At 42.3% G+C, this 25089-nt stretch overlaps 1 protein-coding gene across 1 annotated transcript in view; it reads right to left on the reverse strand.

Annotated features, from left to right (window-relative positions):
- Nucleotides 1-25089, reverse strand: part of LOC132817603 (sideroflexin-5-like) — a 329512-nt gene that overhangs the window by 146515 nt on the left and 157908 nt on the right. The window contains exons 9-10 of the mRNA XM_060828111.1: nt 23673-23738; nt 10469-10559 (exon numbers count right to left, since the gene is read on the reverse strand). Coding sequence (XP_060684094.1) covers nt 10469-10559; nt 23673-23738 — 157 coding nt within the window. The remainder of the gene's footprint in view (nt 1-10468; nt 10560-23672; nt 23739-25089) is intronic.

The raw sequence follows: 25089 nt of genomic DNA on the forward strand, positions 1-25089 counted from the left end.
CCAGGTTTACAGAACTAAGGGAATCCTTTGGTGAATTTTGAGCTCCTCCAGCATATTTGGTGATCATTCCAAATTCTCCATGTTAGCATCTTGATACCAGGTGGTGATGACAGTACAGGGGGCAGATTGTACGGGACACAGTTCCTGACATACCTCTCTGCAAATCAAAGTGAAAAAAAAGACACAGCTGCACAGCTGAAAGAGATTAAAGCCAGAGGCTGCCATGAACAAAAGTATTGCTCACACCTGCAAGGATTGCAGGGCGGAGGTAGGATGATGTTGGGGGATGGGTGTCATATTTGAGGACAAACAGAATTTCAGCATTAGTTTCAAAACACACACTGCAAAGGACTGCTTCTCATAATTTGATCTGGACAGAACGGTCCTCATCACAGAAGAAGGCGAACCCATCAGCTGTATTATAAAAGGCTCCAGGCGTGTAGTATTAAGTGCAGCAATTATGTATGATAAAACACTTCAAGATATGTACTTTAAATGGGTTAGGTGTGCACAATTGAAGACCGCATTTCTGTTGCTAAACTCAAAGGATTTTTTTCCCCACAATATTTGGCTGTTGCAGCATCCAAAGAAAGCTTAATGTGGTTCATGTTAATAGTGTAGAAGAAACCCAACAAGTCAAGCAGCATCAGTGGAGACAGAAACAGTTCATGTTTCAAACTGAATATGACTCTTCTTCAAAACACTTCTTCAATATTAACTCTGTTTCTGTCACCACATATGCTGCCAGTATTGCAGAGCTTCGCCAGCATGTTCTGTTTTTATTACAGATCTCCAGGACTGCAGAAATTTGCTTTTATTTGGCTTGCCAACACAGGTTAAAAATATAGTCCACAAGGTGTCATCTCGCCTAAGAATCTTGTGTGCTTCAATGAGGTCTCCTCTCATTCTTCTAAACTCCAAACAGGAAAAGTCCAATCTGCTCAAATTGTACTCATAAGATCCCACCCATACTCCAAATCAACCTAGTGAACTTTCTCTGGACTGCCCCCAACTCCAGTATAACGTTTCTTAGATAAATGTACTAAAGTGCTCACAGTATTCCAGTTACGTTTGACGAGTGCCTTGTGTAGCTGTGGCAAAACCTCCCTACTTTTATATTCCATATCCTTTGAAATAAACATCAATATTCCATCTGCATTCCTTACTACCTGCTGAACTTCAATGCTACCTTTTTGTGATTTATGCATGAGAACTCCCAAATCTCTCTTTTCTGCAGCCTTTCTCCATTTAAATAATATTCAGCTCCTCTATTCATCCTGACAAAGAGCACAATCTTACTGTAAACCTGGGTTCTGAAAATTATGGCATTTTTGGAAACTCCAGCACAATCCTAGCAACGCAGGCACAAGTATTAAACCTACGTATTCCTTTTTAGATGCTGTTTTCCTTATTTTTAGTTCAGATTACAGCATATCATTATTGTTGATTGTCTTCCTTTTAATAATGTAGGGCTGGAATTTTGCACTGGGCGTCAGACATCAGCAGAAACCAGAAAATGAATAAACATGACAGAGGGTGGTGGTGGAGGGTTGTTTTTCAGACTGGACGCCTGTGACCAGTGGAGTGCCACAAAGATCGGTGCTGAGTCCACGTTTTTTCGTCATTTATATAAATCATTTGGATGTGAGCACAAGAGGTATAGTTAGGAAATTTTCAGATAACACCAAATTTGGAGTTGTAGTGGACAACGAAGAAGATTGCCTCGGATTACAACGGGATCTTGACCAGATGGGCCAATGGGCTGAGAAGTGGCAGATGGAAATTAATTCAGATAAGTGTGAGGTGCTGTATTTTGGGAAAGCAAATCTTAGCAGGACTTATACACTTAATGGCAAGGTCCTAGGGAGTGTTGCTGAACAAAGAAACCTTGGAGTACAGGTTCATAGCTCCTTGAAAGTGGAGTCGCAGGTAGATAGCATAGTGAAGAAGGCGTTTGGTATGCTTTCCTTTATTGGTCAGAATATTAAGTACAGGAAGAAGTTGGGAGGTTACATTGTGAGCGTACAGGAAATTAGTGAAGCTACTTTTGGAATATTGCATGCAATTCTACTCTCCTTCCTATCAGAAAGAAGTTATAAAACTTGAAAGGGTTCAGAAAAGATTTACAAGGGTGTTGCCAGGGTTGGAGGATTTGAACTATAGGAAGAGGCTGAGGGTTGACCTTATAGAGGTTTACAAACTCATGAGGAGCACGGATAGGATAAAGAGACAAAGTCTTTTCCCTGGGTTGGGGGAGTCCAGACTAGAGGGCATAGGTTTAGGGTGAGAGGGGAAAGATATAAAAGACACCTGAGGGGCAACATTTTCATGCAGAGGGTGGTACATTAATGGAATGCGCTGCCAGAGGAAGTGGTGGAGGCTAGTACAATTGCAACATTTACAAGGCATTTGAATGGGTATATGAATAAGAAGGTTTTGAAAGGATATTGGCCAGGTGCTGGCAGGTGGGACTAGACTGGGTTGGGATAACTGGGCAGCATGGACGAGTTGGACCGAAGGGTCTGTTTCCGTGCTGTACATCTCTGTGACATAGAGTTGTACAACACGGAAACAGACTCCAACTTGCCCATGTTGACCAGATATCCTAAATTAATCTGGTCCCATTTGCCAGCATTTCACCCATTTCCCTCTGAGCCCTTCCTGTTCACGTACCTATCCAGATGTCTTTTAAATTTTGTAATTGTATCAGTCTCCAACACGTCTTATAGAACATAGAACATAGAAGGATACAGCGCAGTACAGGCCCTTCGGCCCTCGATGTTGCGCCGACCGAATCCTACCTAACCTATACTAGCCCAATAACTTCCAAATGCCTATCCAATGCCCGCTTAAATGACCATAAAGAAGGAGAGTTCACCACTGATACGGGCAGGGCATTCCATGAACTCACAACCCGCTGTGTGAAGAATCTACCCCTAACATCTGTCCTTTACCTACCACCCCTTAATTTAAAGCTATGTCCCCTAGTAACACCTGACTCCATTAGCGGTAAAAGGTTCTTAGTATCTACCCTATCTAAACCCCTAATCATCTTATACACTTCTATCAGATCTCCCCTAAACCTTCTCTTCTCCAATGAGAACAGCCCCAAGTGCCTCAGCCTTTCCTCATAAGATTTTCCTACCATTCCAGGCAACATCCTGGTAAACCTCCTCTGCACTCGTTCTAAAGCTTCCACATCCTTCCTATAGTATGGTGACCAAAACTGCACACAATACTCCAGGTGAGGCCTCACCAGAGTCTTATACAACTGCAACATGACCTCAGGACTCCGGAACTCAATTCCTCTGCCAATAAAGCCCAGTACACCATATGCCTTCCTCACAGCACTATTTACCTGGGTGGCAACTTTCAGAGATCTGTGTACATAGACACCAAGATCCCTCTGCTCATCCACACTACCAAGTAGCCTACCATTAGCCCAGTAATCCATCATCTTGTTATTCCTACCAAAGTGAACGACTTCGCACTTAGCTACATTGAATTCCATTTGCCACATTTCCGCCCAGCTCTGCAACTTATCTATATCCCGCTGTAACCTACCACTTCCTTCCTCACTATCCACAACTCCACCGACTTTTGTGTCATCCGCAAACTTGCTTACCCAGCTTTCAAGTCCTTCCTCTAGATCATTTATAAATATAACAAAAAGCAATGGTCCCAAAACAGATCCTTGTGGTACACCACTAGTAACTGCGCTCCAAGATGAACATAATCCATCAACTACTACCCTCTGTCTCCTTCCAGCCAGCCAATTCCTAATCCAAACCTCTAATGTATCCTCAATGCCATACCTCCGAAGTTTTAGCATTAGCCTACCATGGGGAACCTTATCGAACGCCTTACTAAAATCCATATACACAACATCTACTGCTTTACTCTCATCCACTTCCTTAGTCACCTTCTCAAAGAACTCAATAAGGTTTGTGAGGCACGACCTGCCCTTCACAAAACCATGCTGGCTATCCCTGATCACGTTATTCCTACCCAGATGTTCATAAATCTTATCCCTTACCATTCTCTCTAAGACTTTGCCCACCACTGAAGTCAGACTCACTGGCCTATAGTTACTAGGGCTATCCCTACTCCCTTTCTTGAACAATGGGACCACATTCGCTATCCTCCAGTCCTCTGGTACTATTCCCGTAGACAATGACGACATAAAAATCCAGGCCAATGGCTCTGCTATCTCCTCCCTAGCTTCCCATAGGATCCTGGGGTAAATGCCATCAGGCCCAGGAGACTTATCTATATTCATCCTTTCCAATATTCCCAAAACCTCCTCCCTGCATATTTCCAGGGCATCCATTCTAATTATTTGTGATTCCATATTCACATCAGCAACAGTGTCCTGTTCCTGAGTGAATACTGATGAAAAGTACTGATTTAATGTCTCTCCAATCTCCTCCGCCTCCACACACAACTTCCCACTACTATCCTTGACTGGACCGATACCTACCCTAGTCATCCTTTTATTCTTGACATACCTATAGAAAGCCTTTGGGTTTTCCCTAATCCTACCAGCTAAAGACTTTTCATGTCCCCTTCTCGCTTCTCTTAGCTCCCTCTTTAGCTCCTTCCTGGCTACCTTATAACTCTCAATCGCCCCAACTGAACCTTCACGCCTCATCTTTACATATGCCGCCTTCTTCCCTTTCACAAGGGACTCCAATTCCTTACTAAACCACGGCTGCCTCACAAGGCCCTTTACACCATGCCTGACTGGTACATACCTATCGAGGACACGCAGTAGCTGCTCCTTGAACAATCCCCACATCTCATTAGTGTTCTTCTCTTGAAGCCTGTTTTTCCAATCCACACATCCTAAGTCATGCCTCACTGCATCATAATTTCCCTGCCCCCAGCTATAGCTCTTGCCCTGCGGCGCACAATTATCCCTCTCCATCACTAAAGTAAAAGTCACCGAGTTGTGGTCACTGTCCCCGAAGTGCTCACCTACCTCTAAGTCTAACACCTGGCCTGGTTCATTACCTAGAACCAAATCCAATATAGCCTCCCCTCTTGTTGGCCTGTCGACATATTGTGTCAGGAAACCCTCCTGCACACATTGTACAAACACCGACCCATCTAATGAACTCGAGCTATAGCTCTCCCAGTCAATATCTGGGAAGTTAAAGTCCCCCATAACAACCACCCTGCTACCTTCACTCTTTTCCTGAATCATCCTCGCAATATTATCCTCTACTTCTCTAGGACTATTAGGAGGCCTGTAGAAAACACCTAACAGGGTGACCTCACCTTTCCTATTTCTAACCTCAGCCCAAACTACCTCAGATGGCAAGTCCTCTTCCATCGTCCATTCCACTGCTGTGATACTGTCTTTGACAAGTAATGCCACGCCTCCCCCTTTTTTACCCCCATGTCTGATCCTACTAAAACATTTGAACCCTGGAACGTGCAACAGCCATTCTTGTCCCTGTTCTACCCACGTCTCTGTAATGGCCACAACATCGAAGTCCCAGGTACCAACCCACGCTGCAAGTTCACCTACCTTATTCCTTATACTTCTGGCATCTTCTGGCAGCTCATTTCATACAAGAACTACCTCTGTGTGAAATAGCCTCTTGGGTCCATTTTAAATCTTGTCCAGAACCTCCATGACTCAAACTTATTGATATCAGTCTTATAATGCTACAAGATGTCTGTAACCCACTCTGAGATCATTACCCTATCCTGATTCTGGATTTTGTGCATACTGAATTTTTTTTCTTCCATTGTGGCAGTTATACTCTCAGCTGGTAAGGGCTACAGCTGTCTAGGCCCTAACCTTCACAAATATCTCTCATTTTCTCTTCATTAAAATGCATTCCAAAGCCTTGTGACTCTAATATACTTGAACAATTGTGTCAACATTTCCATATGTGGTGAAATGTCACATTTTGTTTGATAATGCTGTGTGAAGTACTTTGGACTTTTCAAACATTAAATACACCATATGAATGCAAGTTGTCTTTAAAACTTTAGAAAGCAGAGCCAATGTAGAAATTAATGATACTGTGATCATTATTTGTTGAATACTTACTGACATGCTCCACTTACGCCACTTCGTTCCCCGGAATCATTTCTGTAACACCTTTCAAGACAGTATGCCCTCAAGGGCTTAATAGCCAAAGAAGTAGATTTGAAGAGTAGCTATTGTTGTAATGTGAAGAGATAAATATAGACATAAAGAGGGCAAGACAAATAAATGCAGATGGGGCTTTGCAAGATCACAGCACGTAGAGAAAATGGTAAATTAGACATTCAAAATGATAGCAAGTCGACAATTAACTGGAAGGGAGTACACAGGAAGTGAGGGGGGATAAAGAAAGGGAAGGATAAAATGTTGTTATGTGGCTTCTTGGGATGAAGGACATAATGCTTCCACTCCAATTTGGTATGTTCTGAAATGGCTGAGAAATCCAATGTGCAATCTGCAGACTCTGCCACATGCAGCGTTCAGAGAATCAGGTAGTTAAGTTGACCGCAGAGTCTGTTTCCGTGCTGTACATCTCAATGAGCCTATGTTCTCTCCAAATCCTCAACTTCACTTCTTCCCATTCCAAATGAAGTCTCTTGATGTGAACAAATGAATCTTCTCCATTTTGGCTGATCACATGTCAGGGTCTTGCATGAGTTAGAGAGGGTGGTTGTACTTTTCAGGGATGTTTTGAGGACACTGGAGAAGCTGTTATTTTGGGATTGTCTTTCTCTCACTGCATTCTGAGTCAAGCAGTTCTTTCAGGAGTCTGGAGTCAGGAACCCAAATGAATGCCCTGACTAGTGGAGATAGTTTTGAGTGATTGTGAGTCATTAGTTTGTGAGAGAATGCTGTTGGTGGACAACTTTTCACCTCCATAAGACCATAAGATATACGGCTAGAATTAGGCCATTCGGTCCAGTGACTCTGCTCTATTACCCTATCATGCAGAACCTCTGACTCAAAAATATTCAATGACTTGGCCTCCACAGCCCTCTGTAGCAATGAGTTTCACAGATTGACCAACCTTGGCTGAAGAAATTCCTCCTCATCTCAGTTTAAATGTTGTCCACTCACTCTGAGGCTGTGCCCTTGGGTCCTAGTGTCTCCTACCAGTGGAAATATCTTCTCCACGTCCACTCTATCTCGGCTTCTCAGTGTTCTGTAAGTTTCAATCAGGTCTCCCCTCATCCTTTTGAACCCTATCAAGTACACACCTAGACTCCACAACTGTTCCTCATATGACAACTGAGTTGAATCGAATTGAATCTTTTGTCACGTGTACCGAGGCACAGTGTAAAGCTTTGTACTGTGAATAATACAGGCAGATCACATAGTTAAGTAGCATAGATAGTAATTAATAGTAACAGCAGTAAAAACAAAAAACACAGGCACAGGCAAATGTTAAGAGTTTGTGAGTCCATTCAGTATTCTAACAACAATAGAGTAGAAACTGTTTCAAACCCAGCTGGTGCGTGTGTTCAGGCTTCTGTACCCTCTCCCCAATGGTAGAGGTTGTAGAAAAACATTGCCAGGGTGGGATGTGCAAGCCCTTCATCCCCAGGATCGTTCTTGTAAACGAAGCCTGCCATGCCAACTCATCCTACCTTAGGTACAGGGCACAAAATTGTTCACAATATTTCAAATATGGTCTGACCAGAGCATAATATAGCCTCAGCAGTACCTCTCTGCTCTTGAATTCTAGCCCTATTGAAATGAATGCTAACACTGAATTTGCCTTCCTAAATGTCCAGGGTTTGTGACTGGATTTGTAGAATCCTGTGAATGTACCTCTGGTGGTGCTTCTCCATTGCTGACAGATGGTTTCTGTAGATTGTCCAAGTATATGGGGACTTGGGGGGACGATGAATTTTGTGATCTCCGACTATACAAGGAATAACATCAACTGTCATTCATGAAAGACTGTTACTCTGTCAACCATAAAAGCTTATACTCCTGAAATGTGGCTCCCTTCAGAAATTTGTCAATAATCTCTGCCTATTCTTCGATGATACGTAAGCCTATGATCCCTACCATGAGAATGAATGCTCAGTGAAATCTGGGGCCAAATAAGGCTGTGTCATTTCATTAACCTCTTCTGAATTTTCCTCACTGTAATACGGTACCCTGCCTCCACTAAATTTCCCACAGGCATCCAACCTACACAACTTTCAATCCAAACCCAAACTATTTCAACTTCAGTCAATGAGCTCCGGAATTTGGCTGATGCTTGTGTAAGTGCACTCTCAAGTACTGAACTTCAGCTCATTGTCGACATCTTCTCCAAACAATATGAGAAAATGGGCCTTTTGTGATGAAGCTTCATAATTTATTACTATTATTATTGAGACTTGAATTCTAAAATGGGGGAGAAATAGATTTCATTTTTGACAATATCTGCTAACATGTGCAAAGGCGAGCAATTGCACATGTGCACGGGTCTGGAAATATGCATAAGCATGATTCCAGCCTGGCTGCATCATCATGTCAGGTTAACATATAAAGCCATACACAAAGGCTGCACTGAGCGTATGCTCAGAGAAAGCGTGATTTTAAAACAGCAATCAATTGTCGGGAGTGAGGAAATGGAATGGGGCTGGGGGAAATGGGGGTGTTGTGGTGGTGGAAGGAGAGGAGTGGGGACATGGAACTGATTGAGGATGTGGGATGGGAGGGGATTGAGGGCGCACAAGGTGAGTAGAGTGGTGAGGAAGTGAGGGGAAGTGAGGACAGAGTTTGAGTTATAAAGAAAGGTTGAACAGGCTGGGCCTTTTTCCTCTGGAGCATGGGAGGTTGAGAGGTGACTTTATAGAAGTTTGTAAAATCATGAGAGGTTAATGGTAGGTGTCTTTTCCCTAGGATAGGGCACTTCAAGACTGGAAGCTACATTTTTAAGGTGAGAGGAGAGAGATTTAAAAAAGACATGAGGAGCAATTTTTTTACACAGAGAGTGGTTTATGTGGAATGAAATTCCTGAGGAAGTGGTGGATCTGGGCACAATTACAATATTTAAGACATTTGGATAAGTACATGAGTAGGAAAGATTTGGAGGGGTATGGGTCAGGAGCAGGCAGCTGGACAGACTGGTTGGGTCTGTTTCTGTGCTGGATGACTCTATTAGAGGGCTAAAGTGAGGATGTGGGGGAGTGAAGAAATGGGGTGGCAGGGTGAAAGGGAGAGTGAAGACTTGGGTGGGAGCTCCTCCCCTTCCATCCCATCCTGTGACCCCTCTCTCATGGCCACACCCCCAAATCCTGCTCCCCACTCCATGTCCCTGAACCCCGTACCTTGCATTTCCTCACATATCTCAACTTGCTGAAATGCTTCTGCACAAATTTAAACAACACATAGTGTGCATACCCTAGTGTCAGTAAACACAGTCGTAGCTTCTTAGTTCCGCAAAGATCAGATCTTTTCGAATAAAGTCAGAACATAATTCTGAACGCTGAGTTCAAAACAGCACTTACAAGAAGTCATGTAATTCCAGCTGAAAGACCAGCAAATCATTTGGGGGGGATGTTTGTTGACTTAATTTTTAAGACTCCAGAGAGAAAGAGAAAGATAGCCAGAAGCAGGCTCATGCAGAAAGAAGTGGTCCATAACAGCACAGGTATTATTATCAGTAATCTATAAACAGTCTGGACTGGAATAAATTCTATTTTTCTTAGTATGTTCAACTAATGGGCTGGAAAGTTGAATTGAGGCTAAGATGAGATAAGCCACGACTGGAGCAGGCTCGAGAAGCTGAATTACCTGCACCTGTTTCGATCTTATGTCCTTATGAACCAAATTAGTAGTTTGTTTCATGATCTCAGGAAGACATATTAACTAAAGAAAATATTATCAAGCGAAGGCTCAGCAGTTTGCTAAAATAAAACCAATTATAGCTAGTCCAGTTGAGCAACATGTTTTAGTGTGGAGATAGGGTCATCTTCACTGAGTTCTGAAGGTCTGTGAAAGGTATTGCTGGGGTACAAGGGATTGACTCTTACTTTCTGATGTTTTAATGGGATGGTTCCAGTAATCCTTGTATATTATTGTTTAGTTCATGGTTTTATTTTGTGTAATACGTTTTTGTTTTGTTGAAAATGCCAGGTTTCACTCTGGAATCTGACTTGTACAGTATTACCACTGAATAGGGACATTATACTTTTACTAAAGACCAAATAAACTAATGTAATCTTCTAACCAGCTCTCACAGCACAACATCTCCCCCCAGTGATTAAGATCAATGGTGAAAATCTAGAAAATATGGACCAGATCTTGGGAGCTCCTCTCAACAAAGGCAGACGTCAACAATAAACCAAACGGTTATATGGAAGCAAATGAGAAAATACTGAAAGGCTGACATAGGGAATGCAAGATTATGTAAAAAGGGTTGCAGGGACAAAAGTGAAAGCAATCAGGGAGATTAAAAAATGCTCATTTTCAGCATTCCTTTCAGATGATAATACAAGTCTTACGTACCTACAGCAGGAAATGGCACAAACCGCTGGATGAGTGAGCGGGTTGCAGGGTTAAATCTGTTGGCTCTCTTGATGAAAAGATTCAGGCCTACCTTAAATAAAAGTGGAATGAAAGCATCAGACAGTCCTTAATTTTATCAGATAAATTGAAGTTTTTCATTTCAGCCTCATAATTTACAAGCAGCAAAATCCACTTCCCTGACAAGATATGGAAGAGAAGTATTTGCCTTAAAATTATAGTGCAAGATACGAAAAAGCAGGCGATCATAAACTGGTAAGCAGTCATTCACCTTGATTTTAAAATCTGTAATTTGGTTGTAAGATTACAATGGGCAAGGAAAAGAGGGAGGGAGTTGGAGAAACTCGACAATTGAATACTGGGAGCTCAGCAAGAGTAGGAGCTAATGTAGTAAAGCTTCATTTCAACAGATAGGGATGGTGAGGAAGAACAGAAGGACTAGGTATTTGGAGATTTGGAGGAACACCGACTATAACAATTTAATGATTACAGCTGATGGTACTATTAGACAAATCAGATGTGAAAATGATACCCGGCTTGAATGATCATTATTTTTGGTTTAATTAGTTAACATGTGGTTGTACAGTATGAAACAATTTCACACTAGGAATGTTTTGTGGACATTGGTAATTTCTAGCTTCGCCCATAACATCCATACCTGTTTATTGTTTGCCTGAGGTTATCTGCACATGTGTGTAGGGGTTTAAGAAGTGGGCAGAGTTCCAGACTACAGATATATGTTAATAATTCATATTTCCACTTGCTTAGAGTTAGATCTGACTTATTTATAATAAATTATAGTTCTTGTGAAATACAGAAACATGGTCAGTGTTTTCTGTTAACCTCAATCCATCAGACAGGAATATCAGGGACTTTTGAGTGATTTGCTTAAATCTTTAACTTTTGTGTAGCCTCAGGAGTAGTTAGGCTTGAGTATCAGCATGCCTTCTTGAGTGGGGCAGCTGAAGAAGAAGTCATTGCTCTCCCTTTGGTGACTGGAAAAATAAAAGAAAATCCCAAGCAGCTAAGTACTCTGTCTGAAAATTATCCCCTTGAAAGGAAAAGAGGATAAAACCACCTACTAAGACGGCTGAAAGGGTAAATCCACAACTGGTGAGTGAAAAATTGAGAAATTGTGTGTCCACACCTGATGTTCTCATCAAATAGTTAAAACGAATCAGAAAGAAGGTGACACCTATAATCCAGACCAGTGCCAGAACTGTGCTTCACTGAGATTTTATCTTCCTTCCAAATCCATAATACTTGGAAATTTCTGGAAATATGGTGGAGCCAGGTTTGATCGAGGCATTCAAGAGGACAATGCTGTTACTTGAATGGAAATGGTATGCAAGGATATAAGGAAAAGGCAGGAGATTGCCACTAGGTGATAAAATTGGTTCAGGGCATAATGGGGCCAAATGGTCTCCTTTTGCATTGTAACAATTCTGTGATTTGAGTCTTGTCTTAACTTTGTTTGTCTGTTTGTATATGCATTGGGCATTCTGAAAAAGGGGTAGAGTTAAGCTATGGTGAGTTATACGTTTTCCTTTCAAGTACAGATATCTGGTGAGTGTATTCTTTTGACCTGGGGTTGGCAGCCAGGTAAATTGGATATTTTGGACAGTTTCATTGAATCTTTTCACATCTGTGACAACTCTGGGATTAGTTAGGCCTGTTTTTGGCATATTAAATATATTGTGACTATCACTTGAATACTTAGTTAATTCAGAACAGATCTTGGAAGTTTACTAGGTATCTCCTAGGTATCATGAGCAGAATCTGTAAACAATGGTCTAACATATCCCACATGGGGTATCATTACCATCATGCCTGTGGCGAATTTAGTTTATTGAAAAGTGTAAGGGAACATGCCAAGAGAAGTACCAAGCATGTGCACAAACAGCAGGGCAAATCCGATTTGGCCAACAAATGCCTCATAAGTCTGTTCAATCATCATCAAAGCAATGGGAGGAGTCATTGACAAGTTATCAAGAAACACTGATTCACTGATAACTATTTGTTTGTTACTTCCATGGACCAATGAGCTACCAGAAAGCTGCAGAGTTCCCAAGCAGAAAATGAGGCGCTGTTCTTCCTGTGCTGAGCTTCCCAACACATCTTCTAGGTGAAGCAGTGATTTACATGCATTTCACTCAATCTATTCTACTATACTTACTGTGCACGATGTGGAGCATGAGAAAGTGAGGACTGCAGATTCAGGAGACCAGAGTCAAGTATATGACACTGGAAAAACACAATAGGTCAGGCAGCATCCAAGGAACAGGAGAATTGGCATTTTGAGCATAAGCTCTTCATCAGAAATTAGGGTTGTGGGCCAAGGGGCTGAGATAAAAATGGGAGGGAGATGGAGCTGGGGAAAAGGTAGCTGAGAATGCAGTAAGCAGATGAAGGTGGGGGTGAAGGTATAGGTTTGGAAACAGGGTGGAGCGGATGGGTGGGAAGGAAGGAAGATGGACAGGTAGGACCGTTCATGAGGGCGATGTCAAGTTGGAGACTTGGGATTAGGATAAGGTTGGGGGGAGGGGAGATGAAATCCATACTGATCCTTCGTGGTTGCAGGGTCTCAAGGCCAAAGATGAGGCGTTCTTCTTCCAAGCGTTGGGTGGCAAGGATTTGGTGATGGAGGAAGCCCATGACCTGCATGTCCTTGGTGGAGTGGGAGGGGGAGTCAAAATGTTCAGCCATGAGGCAGTGGAGTTGGTTGGTGTGGATGTCTCAGAGATATTCTCTGAAACAATCCGCAAGTTGATGTCCTGTCTTTCCGATGTAGATCACATTGGGTGCAACGGATACAGTAGATAATGTGTGTGGAAGTATAGGTAAATTTCTGCCAGATGTGGAAAGACCCTTTGGGGCCTTGGACGGAGATGAGAGGAAGGTGTGGGCACAGGTTTTGCACTTTCTGCGGTGGCAGGGGAAGGTGCCGTGGGTGAGGGGTGGGCTGGTGGGGAGCTTGGATCTGATGCCTCTGATGCACATGATGTGGTCTCCATGGAAACTGGGTGACCGCTTTGCCGAATACCGAAGTTTTATCTGCAAACATGACCCTGAGCTCCAGTTACCTGCTTCTTCAACACCCCACTGTGTTCCCTGTCCAACATCTCTGTCTCAGGCTTGCAGCAGTGCTCCAATGAAGCTTAGTAAGCTGGAAGAACAGCACCTCATCTTCTGTTTCGGAATCCTGCAGCTTTCAGAACTCAATATTAAATTCAACAACTTTATCTTGAGTACCTTCTCCCATGTCCTTACCGAACCCCTACACAAGAGGCCTTGTTATCACATGGGCTGCTACCACAAACAACCCATTGTTAACCACTAATAGTCCCTAACATTATTCTTCCAGGTTGACGTTTAACCATTCATTTGTCTGCCTAATTGTTTTTCTTTCTCTCTGGGCTTCATCTCCACCAATCGTTTCCTCCTTCCTCTTCCCCACCCCAACTTTACTATATATACCAACCTTTTACTGGCTACAACCAGTTCTGAAGGGTCACTGGACCCAAAACATTAACTCTGCTTTCTCTCCACAGATACTTCAAGAATTGCTGAGGTTTTCCAGCAAATTCTGTTTTTGGTTCTGATTTCCAGCACTGACAATTTTTTAAATTTAGAAATGAGAGGGTTAACCTGGATTGTGTGTCCAAATCTCTGTTGTGGACTCAAGTCACAGCTTGCTCACTCAAAGAAACTGCAGTACATTGAGTTATTATGGACTCAGTTATACAAAATCACATAAGGTTGCCACTCATGATTTCCTTAGACATTAGCACTGAGCTACATTGTTGTATCCTGGAGTTACCCAGATCTATTTCGCCACAGTGACAACGATTCTCTCAGAGTACAACGGGACTTTGATCAGATGGGCAAGTGGGCTGAGGAGTGGCCAATGGAGTTTTAGTTAGATATGTGTGAGGTGTTACATTTTGGTAAGGCAAATTGGGACTGGACTTATACACTTAATGTGGGCCCTGCGGAGTGTTGCTAAACAAAGAGACCTATGAGTGCAAATGCATACTTCCTTGAAAGTGGAGTTGCATGTAGACAGGGTGGTGAAGAAGGCGTTTGGCACACATGCCTTCATTGGACAGAACACTGAGTGTAGGAATCATGTTGCGGCTGTGTAGGACATTGGTGAAGCTATTTTTAGAATACTGCGTACAATTCTGTTCGTCCTTCTTTAGGAAATACTGTATGTTGTTAAATTTGAGAGGGTGCAGATAAAATTGACAAGGATGTTGTCAGGATTGGAAAATTTGAGTGATAGAGAGAGGTTGAATAGCCTGAGGCTTTTTTCCCTGGAGTGTCAGAGGTTGAAGGGTCACCTTATAGAAATTTTAAAAATCCTGAGGTACTGAGGTAGGGTAAATAGCCAACGTCTTTTTCCTCGGGTGCGGGAGTCCAAACTAGAGGCATGGGTTTAAGGTGAGAGAGGAAATATTTAAAAAGGATCTGAGGGGTAACTTTATCATGCAGAGGGTGGTGTGTGTATGGAATGAGCTGCAGGTGGAATTGGTGGAGATAGGTACAATGATAACATGGTATATGAATAGGAAGGGCTTAGAGGGATGTGGGCCAACTGCTGGCAAATGGGAGTAGGTCATATTGGGATATCTGGTCAGCGCGGGAGAGATGGACTGAAGGACATGTTTCTGTGTGGCTCTATGACTCTATATTCTTCGGGTGCTTGTGATTTCAGGTACGTGGGGCGGCACGGTGGCACAGCGGTTAGCACTGCTGCCTCACAGCGCTGGGTACCCAGGTTCGACTCCAGCCTTGGGTGACTGTGTGGAATTTGCACATTCTCCCCGTGTCAGCGTGGGTTTTCTCCGGGTGCTCCGGTTTCCTCCCACAGTGCAAAGATGTGCAAGTTAGGTGAATTGGCCATGCTAAATTGCCCATAGTGTTAGGTGCATTAGTCAGAGGGAAATGGGTCTGGGTGGGTTACTCCTCAGAAGGTCAATGTGGACTTGGTGGGCCAAATGGCCTGTTTTCACAGTGTAAGGAATCTAATCTAATCATAAAAGGTGAGGCTGTGCAAAGACACTCAAAGTACAGTTAGATCAATGGTCAGTCACATAATGGCTGTTGCTGTCATGTTGAGCCGTAGCTGATTTAACCTTCTAACATTGCAAGAGCAAGCAGTAATACAACAATAGGGAAGATATCTTCAGTGGGAATGGGTTAAATCATGTTTAATCCATCTCCTGACAGTTTCAAATTGGTGCACAAACAGGCTGAGGAATAAACTATGGCCATTTCAATGACTATCGTGTACTGGCACAACAGCAATCAAAACTGACAAAACAATCTTTTGTGTGTGGCACACCATTCACCTAAAACAGAGTGGGTTTTATAGCATTAAATGAAGTAAAAGGTTATGCTTTCAGATTGGACTTCTGTCAGACTGTGAGGCTGTGAGTCCCACAAAGGAGATAATTGTGGTATTGTCACTGGATTAATGATCCAGAGGCCCACACCATTGCTCTGGGCACACCATGGAGCTGGTGGAATTTGAATTCAATAAATAAAAGCACGTTTCCATAAGCACGACCATGGAACCATTGTTGTTTGTCTTCAAAACCTATCTAATTCACTAATATTTTTACTAAAGAAAATCTGTTCTTCATGTCTGTTTAGCCTATATGTGACTCCAGACTCAGAACAATGAGTTAATTGCCCCTCTGAAATGACCTAGGAAGTTTCTGGTGTGTAACTCGCCTCCTAAGTCCCAAGCACAAATGTGGAGTGTGATGGAATACTCTCCATTTGTTTTGGATGAATGCAGTTTATAAGTTTGACACCAAGACATTCTCCATTCTAACTTTGAATTATATTGCCGCGCCTTCAATGTTATTCTGCTTTCTGCTGGTTAGGCAATTGTCTATCCAAGCTAATAAATTACGCCAACCCCATATAATCTGACCTTGTCTATTAATCTTTTGTGTGGCACGTTATAAAATTCCTTCTGGAAGTCCGATATATCTCATTTATCAGATTCTCACTATCCACTTTGCTTGTTATATTTTCAAAGAACCCTAGCAAATTAGTCGAACATGATATACCTTCATAAAACCACGCTGACTCTGATGATTGCACTTTGAATTTCTGAATGTCCTCTTGTTGCTTCCTTAATAATACACTAGCTGGTCTAAAGTTCCCTACTTTCTGCCTCTTTCCCCTTTTGAATAAGGGCCATTATATTAGCATGTTTCCAATCTACTGGAACCTTGACTACATCCAGGGAATTTTTGGATTATTAAAAGCTATCTAAGGATGCAGAAACAGTTTCCTAGGATGTTGCCTGGATTACAGGTTGGCAAACTTGGATTACAATTAAAGGTTGGACAAACTTGGATTATGTTCTCTGATAGAAGTGTGTAAAATTATGAGAGGCATGGATAGGCTCTTTCCCAGTATGGGAATGTCAAATATTAGGGGTCATAGGTTTAAAATGAGAGACAGAAAACTTAAAGGAAATGTGTGACGAAAATGTTTTACACAGAAGGTATTAGGTGCCTCGAATGCACTGCCAGGGAAGGTGGTAGAACCAGATGGGAGGGCAAAGTTTAAGAGGTATTTAGACAGATATATGAGCAGCAAAAGAATAAAGAGATAAGGGCCATGTGCAGGCAGATAGGATTAGTTTAGAATGGCATCATGGTCAGCATAGATATGATTGACCAAAGGGCCTGCTCCTATGTTGCATCATTCCGTGTTCTATGTACATTTTTCCTAGTGATGATGATTGTTCTAAGTTCTACCCATTCTATAATTTTTGCATTTGCTGTTACTATTGGGATTGTGTCCTCCACTGTGAAACCGGAGGCAAAATATTGATTATGTGACTCTGCCATTTCCATATTCCCCACCTTAACTCCCCAGTTTCATCCTCCAATGGACCAGCATTCACCTTAGCTACTGTCTTCCTTTTTTTTATACTTACAGAAGGTTTTGCTATCCGTTTCTATATTTTGCGTTAATTTTCTTTCATAATTTACCTTTAGTCTTTTTATTACTTTTTTGGTAATCTTTTGCTGAAAATGTTTTACAATCTTCCAGCCAGCCACTGGCGTTTGCAATATGGAATGCATTAGCTGTTGTCTTTATGATATCTTTATATTTCTTGCTTAGCTTTACAATCTTTCTTCCTCTCTGGACTATACTTTCATTGGGACAAATTGAATTCTCCTTAAAACGTCTGCTACCGCTCATCAACTGTCCTACCTTTAACTCTTCCTGCCCAATCCACTAGGGCAAAATCTGTCATCATGCCTATGTAATTGCTTTTCCTTAACTTCAGAATGCAGTATGAGATTCCAGTTTTTTATCCTCACACTGAAATTGAAATTCTAGCACAGTAGAATTCTTTCCTGGGGAATCCTTGCTCTGAGATCAGTAATTAATCTCACCTAATTACACAATACCAAATCCAGAATAATTTGCTACTTGGTTGGTTCCTTGACAGATTGGTCCAAGAAAGAACTGATATGATTGAGGTATATGAGATGCTAAAAGGATTGGCAAAGCAGACATAGAGAGGATGCTTTGTATTGTGGGTCAATCGAGAATGAGAGATCATAATTTTAGGTAGATTTGTAAAACGATGAGGAGAAATTACTCCTCTTAAAGGGTCATGAATCTGTGGAATTCACAACCCAGAGTATGGTGGATGCCAGGATATTTAGTAAATTTACAGAGAAGATAAACAGATTTGTATGGGAATGAGGACTAAAGTGGAGTTGAGACCGAGATGAGATCAATCATGATCATATTGAACAGCAGGCTTGTGGGGCTGAATTCCCTACTCCAGCTCCTACTGAACTGGATATGAAAAATGTGAAGTTACACATCTTAGCAGGATGACTAGAAGAGCTGAATATAACTTAAATTAGGAAAGACCACGGAATACTACACGAAAGATGGTTTTAGGGATGCCTGTGCATAAATCATAAAAAAAAACTGGCATCCAAGTTCAGCTGGTAATAGGGAAGGCAAACGGAATATTGGGCTTTATTTCAAAGGAAATGAAGTATTAAATAGGGAAGAAAGATATATTAGCACTGGAGGCAATCTGGAGAATGTTTATTCGATCCTAGGTAAGGAGGGATTTTCTTATGAGTGGGTTTGGCTTGCACTCATTAATGCTTAGAAAAATGGGAGGAAACCTCAGTGATACATACAGGATTCTTATGGGACTTTGCAGAGTAAAAAAGGAGGGATTGTTGCCATTTGTGGGACAGTCTATGATAAAGGGACATAATATCACAGTTAGAAGATGTCCTTTAAGACAAAGATAAGGAGGATTTTATTTCTCTCAGAGTGTAATCAATCTGTGGAATTCTTTACTAAAGGAGGCTGTCGAGGTTGGGTCCTAAGTATACTCAAGGCCGAGGTAGATTTTCTTTTGTAAATATTTTCATTGAAAAGAAAGATTTTAAGTTTTTTACAAAATTACAAAATAGTGTGACAACTTTATAATATCATAACAATAATAGGAAACAAACTACTACTCTACACCACAAACTGTTGAAACACGAAAAAAAAACAAAACAAAACCTCTACAAAAACTACAATTCAATAAATAGCCATTGAAAAAGAAGAAAAATAAATAAACAAATAAAATAAAATTAAACCAAGTTATAGAAGGTAACTTAAATTATATTCAATTAAATTACTACACGTAGTGCAATCTCGCCGAAGCTCCCCATCACTGGGAGCAATAGTAAGTAAACCCGTATTTGTTCAGGATTCTTCCCCAAAGGGGTCCCCAGACTGACAGACAGAACCCCCATGACTACACATAGGCCCTAAACATATAGGCAATAAGTCTGCATCAATATAATTTAAAAAGGGTCGCCATGTTCCTTGAAACAATTCCATTTTCTGGCACACCATACTCGTGAGGAAGTCCAGGGGGATGTGTTCCATGACTAACCTCCGCCAGCTCAAAGAGTCCCGAGGGATTCTCTGACACCAAGCTCATTAGAATGTTCTTCCTCGCACAGAATGAAAGAATATTAAACAATTTCTTCCCACGCGCATCCAAAGAGGGAAGATTTGGAAGACCCAAAAGGAGGGACACTGGATCCAACTTAACCTCAGTTCCCAAAACCTCTTCCAAAACACTCACTATGGCATCCCAATACCTGTGGTTTGTGGCATGACCACAAGCAATGAGTAAGAGTGCTAACCTCCATTTTACACTAGGGGCACTTTGGAGACAAGCCTGCCTTAAATTTCGCAAGCCATTCCGGTGCCAAGTGAGCCCTGTGGAGTACCTTCAGTTGAATAGCCTGGGTCCTATTGCAAATTGAGATCATCCTCACATTTTCCCAGATATCCTCCCACATCTCTGATGAGATTTCCACCCCCAATTCTTGAGTCCAGGTTCTACATAGCTGTTCAATGTCTTTCAAAACATTACTTCCTAATAAGAGAGTGCTAACAGAGAGGGCACCCATAGTGCACTCTCCTCTCCATGTCCGACTTTTAGGGACTAGCTATCAATGTAGTCTTTTTTTGTATGAAGTCTCTAACATGGAAGTAATGAGAGAGATCTCTCCTAGGTAGCTCAAACTTCTGATTCAGCTGCTCGAAGGACATCATGACCTCCCTGTCAAATAGATCTCCCAAACAGGAGATTCCTCTGGACTCCCAGAGCTTAAAACCAGAGTCCATTGACCCCGGCTGGAATCCCAACATGCTCACTATGGGAGTGAAAGGGAAAGTTTTTTGTAAACTGCCCTCGCCCAACCACATCATTCTCCATTCTTTAACTGTGTTTAGGACAATCGGGTTTTTGCAGTGGTTCATAAAAATTCTCATTTTTTTAGATTAGATTAGATTCCCTACAGTGTGGAAACAGGCCCTTTGGCCCAATTAGTCCACACCGGTCTTCCAAAGAGTAACCCACTCAGACCCATTTCCCTCTGACTAATGCACCTAACACTATGGGCAATTTAGCATGGCCAATTCACCCTGACCTGCACATCTTTGGAATGTGGGAGGAAACCGGAGCACTCGGAGGAAACCCATGCAGACACGGGGAGAATGTGCAAACTCCACATGGACAGTCACCTGAGGCTGGAATCAAACCTGGGACCCTGGTGCTGTGAGGCTGGAGTGCTAACCACTGAACCACCGTGCCACCTTTTGTCCATAAACAACAAATTAATGAGGGAGCATTTTGTCTGGGAGGCCTCAATGTCCAACCAGATTGATTGCAGGTCCTGACAGGCCCATTCAGCCACATAGGATAGTAAAAAATTCTACTGGTATTTCTTAAAGTCTGGAAAATCTGTACACTCCCCCACTCCTGCGGAAGCTGCAATTTATTCAGCTTAAAAGAGACCACCTATGACACTAGATAAAAGATCCGAGCCAACTGTAAAGTCTGTGCAGTGTTTACCTTTGCAGCATCAAAGGGAGCATTCGCATGGGATATAATAAACGAGGAAAAACATTCATTTTAACCAGAGCTATTCTGCCCAACCAAGATATTGGAAGATCTTCCCAGCACCGAAGGTCCTGTCTTATCTTCTCTAGCAATTTCACATAATTGGCTTTGTATAATTGATTGAAGACCGGGGTGATAAAAATACCTAAATACAGAAACCCCCCTCCCATGACCACCGAAAGGGGAAACGGGTTCCATCCCCAAAATTGGATATACTAGTACGGCCCCGCACAGGCATGCCCTCTGATTTCATAAAATTAAACTTTATATTCTGAAAACAAACCAAACAGATTAATCACTTGTATTAAGCAGGCCACAGATGTCATTGGATCAATTAAAAAGAAAAAGACGTCATCTGGATAGAGGGTAATTTTATGCCTGCCTGACCCTACCTCGGGAACAGTTATATTGGGATCCATCCAGATGGCTTCCGCCAGTGGCTCACTCAGCAATGAAAATAATAATGGTGAGAGAGGGTACCCTTGATAGCAGCCTCTGCCGACACTAAAACTATCTGACCGTATACCATTAGTGAGAACCGCTGCTTTTGGGTCACTATACAACACTGCCACCAATTTGGCAAAAACCTCTCCAAGACCAAACTGTTTCATAATGTAAAAGAGGTACATCCATTCCACCTGGTCAAACGCTTTCTCCTCATCCAGGAAGTCTACCAACCTGGAATCGCTCCTTGCTGGTAAAACTGGACCATATTTAGTACTCTTCTAATATTGTTAGCTGACCTACAACCCTTAATAAAACCTGTCTGGTCCTCCTTTACAATAAAAGGCAATACCCTCTCCAGTCTTAACACCACCACATAAAATCCATGTTCAGTAATGAGCCTATACAAAGTGCAATCCTCTAGGGCTTTTCCTTTCTTAAGAATAAAAGAAATATTTGCCTCTCTCAAAGAAGATGGGAGGTAGCCCTGACTGAACGAATAATTGTACATATCCAAGAGTGGCCCAGCCAATAAACTCCTTATAAAACTCACTTTGAAATCCATCTGGTCTGGGCGCTTTACCACTCAGGAGCAATCTCACTGCCTCCTGTACTTCCTGAATTGTCAGGGGGACATTCAGAAAGGACACCTGCTCTGGAAGGTCCAGGATCCTAAAAAAGGATTCCAGCTTCATCATTCTGACCTGACAGTCCTCTGACCGGTTCAGCACAAAATAAAACTTTCTAAATGCTACATTAATCTTTTTAGTATTGCAAGTAAGAGTACCAGCACTCTCTCTGATGGATGTGATAGATTGGGGGGGCTTTCTTCTTTCTGGCAAAGTATGCTAGATGTCTACCCGGTTTATCATCGTACTCAAATAATCTCTGTTTTGCAAAAGAGATTTCCTTCTTTGCTGTTTGGGTGAGAGCAGCATTCAAAGTAGCCCTAAGGGCTATAATCCGCTGCAATTTAGTTATAGATGGTCTGTCAAAGTATGCTGTCTCAGCTGCCTTCAGGTGAGCCTCACGCAAACGTTACTGTTCTCCCCTCTGTCACTTCCGAGTCGCAGAGTAAGAAATAATCAAACCCCGTGCATAGATCTTGGCAATCTCCCACAGCACCGATGGATTACTGGCCATACCTAAATTAATATCCCAAAAGATTTTAAACTCCCACGAAAAACACTCCGTAAACATGCTATCTTTCAGGAGGAAGGGGTCCACGTGCCAGCGCCGGAAGCCCGTCCCGCCGCCTTCATATGCAAAACCTCCATGTACACTGCCGCATGATCAGAAACGGCTATGTTCCCTATTCTGCAAGACAGCACCGAGTTCAAAAAGGTCAATGGGACAAAAAAATGTCAATTTTACTACAGCACTTATGTGGATTAGAAGAAAAGGTAAAATCTCTACCTTCGGGGTGAAGACATCTCCACATGTCCACCAACCCCAATTCCCTGTTCAGGTCCACCAACTGCCTGGATTGCGGAGACATACTCAGAAGACCCCTAGACATCCTGTCTACCTTGGGGTCAATAATACGATTAAAGTCTCCCCCTATCTAGAAAGTGCATCTGTTAAGAATTTAAGGAGATGTGCTGGGGACAATATACATTCAGAATCCCATAATTCTCTCCATGTATTAAAGCTCTAAGAATTATGAATTGCCGGCACTCATCCTGAATTTAGCATAGTATTTGAAATGGGAGGTCCTTCCGGATGAGGTTAGCAACTCCTCTACTTTTCAAATTAAAGAATGAGAAAAACACCTGGCTGAATCCTTCCTGTTGCAACTTCAAATGCTTCTTATCGGTTAAATGCGTTTCTTCTGACAAGGCTACATTGACCCTCTCTTTTATAAGGCTTGACAGTATCTATTTTTCTCTTAATTGGTGAGTGACTCCCCCTAATATTCCATGTGCACCATTTAAATGAATGGCAAGCTATGATCGTCTGGAACAGTCCGTGACCCACCCCCACCCCCGCGGGAGGAAGAACCCCACTCATAGCGAGCCGAGTGAAAACCATAAATAGTTTGTATAGGTTTAAAAATGCAACTTCCAAAACTTCTAACAGCTACTTCTACAACATATAACATAAATGAAAGGAGATCTCCCCCCCTTGAGGTAGATTTTTAATCAGTAGGGAATCAAGGGTTATGAGGCAATCAAACAAAAATGAATTATCTATAGCTATTGTGTTCTGTGACTGCAGAAATCTGATAGAACATATTGGACTTACAGAGATATCAAAATTACTTACTGCTATTGAGACTGCGCTGGTGACTGCTCCGAGGTATCCCAAGATGAATTTAGACACAGGCGTTGGCTGTTGGGGGTAGTAGAGAGAATGATTGTATTAAAAACCAGTTAAAAATACCACATCTGACGCAATACTGCAACAACAAATTATACAAAGCCACACACTGCTTCACAGGAGGATTATAAAACAAGATATGTCACTGAATGACATAAGGACATATTAGAGAAGATGACCAAAAGCTTGATCAAAGAAAGAATGTCTTCAAGGAGATACAGCGGTGGAGAGTTAAAGGGAATAAACTCTGCCTGCCTTGTCTGAACCTTGGAAGCTCGTGCCTCTGTAAAGAAGGCCCTCACCATGTCTAGCTCAGCCAGTCACAAATACTCCAGGGGTCACGTGACCAAACCTCCTGGGCTAACAGGCTCCACTGCTGAGCAGGCTCCCTTCACCCCAGCTACACAGCCAGGGAGTACCCTAAGAGGCAGTGGCAGGGAGAGGAAGACTTATTGAGGGCACTTTGGTGGCACCAGTGACAATGTACAGGGCAACCTCAATTGTCCAAACGGCATGGGTGGGGAGTATTTGTTTGGATAATCGAATGTTCGGATAACATTGTTTTCCCAAGCATTGGGACCTTGAGATATTGTTCGGATAATCGGAAATTCGGATAATCGATGTTTGGATAACCGAGGTTGTACTAGACTGTGCATTACGTAGCATTCTGTTTTTATAAATAGCACAGCTTTAACTTTACATTTGGTTCTTTGTGTCTCTGAGTAGTATCAATTATAGTTGTTCCAGCATGAAGCATAACCCCACAGCCAGAGTGAATGTATCATTGATCAATTTCTGTGTTGAGGGTCTGCTGCAGCATTGAGAAGGAAGAGGGACAAGATGCTTGCTGGGCTTGGGTGTGCAGACACCATTGGCTTTGTCCTACAACATCCTAGTTCTTTCCCTTTCCCTCTGTTTAGAAGTGTTGGTGTGAATGAATTGGTCAGCAATGTCTGGGTCAAAAGGTTCACTGCAAACCCAGATCAATGCATTAGGATGGCTAGAGATTTGGGATCACCCTGTTCCATACGTAGGTCTGTTTATAGTGCTGATTCATTTTAAACACCTTCACATCCGTAGATCTTGCAGCCTCCCCCACCCCCATGGTCAAGACACTTAACGTCACCCACTCCAAGTATTGTCATAGTTATTTTCTTCTCCATTACACACTTCCATTTTCAACTTAATGGAAGGCAAGTGGCTTGTAGCCTCCACCTCAACTTGTTGCTGAGTCTCCAAAAATCCAAATCCCTTTCCTGCTAGCCCTTCCAGAAATCCTCATCGGCTTTGCACCTTTCCATGACTTCACTTGATCTGCCTATTTGAGCCTGCACCAGTCCATTTTTCTCCCAGTCTCTGGCAT

This window comes from Hemiscyllium ocellatum, chromosome 1, assembly GCF_020745735.1.
Source record: "Hemiscyllium ocellatum isolate sHemOce1 chromosome 1, sHemOce1.pat.X.cur, whole genome shotgun sequence".
Classification (NCBI taxonomy): Eukaryota; Metazoa; Chordata; class Chondrichthyes; order Orectolobiformes; family Hemiscylliidae; genus Hemiscyllium; species Hemiscyllium ocellatum.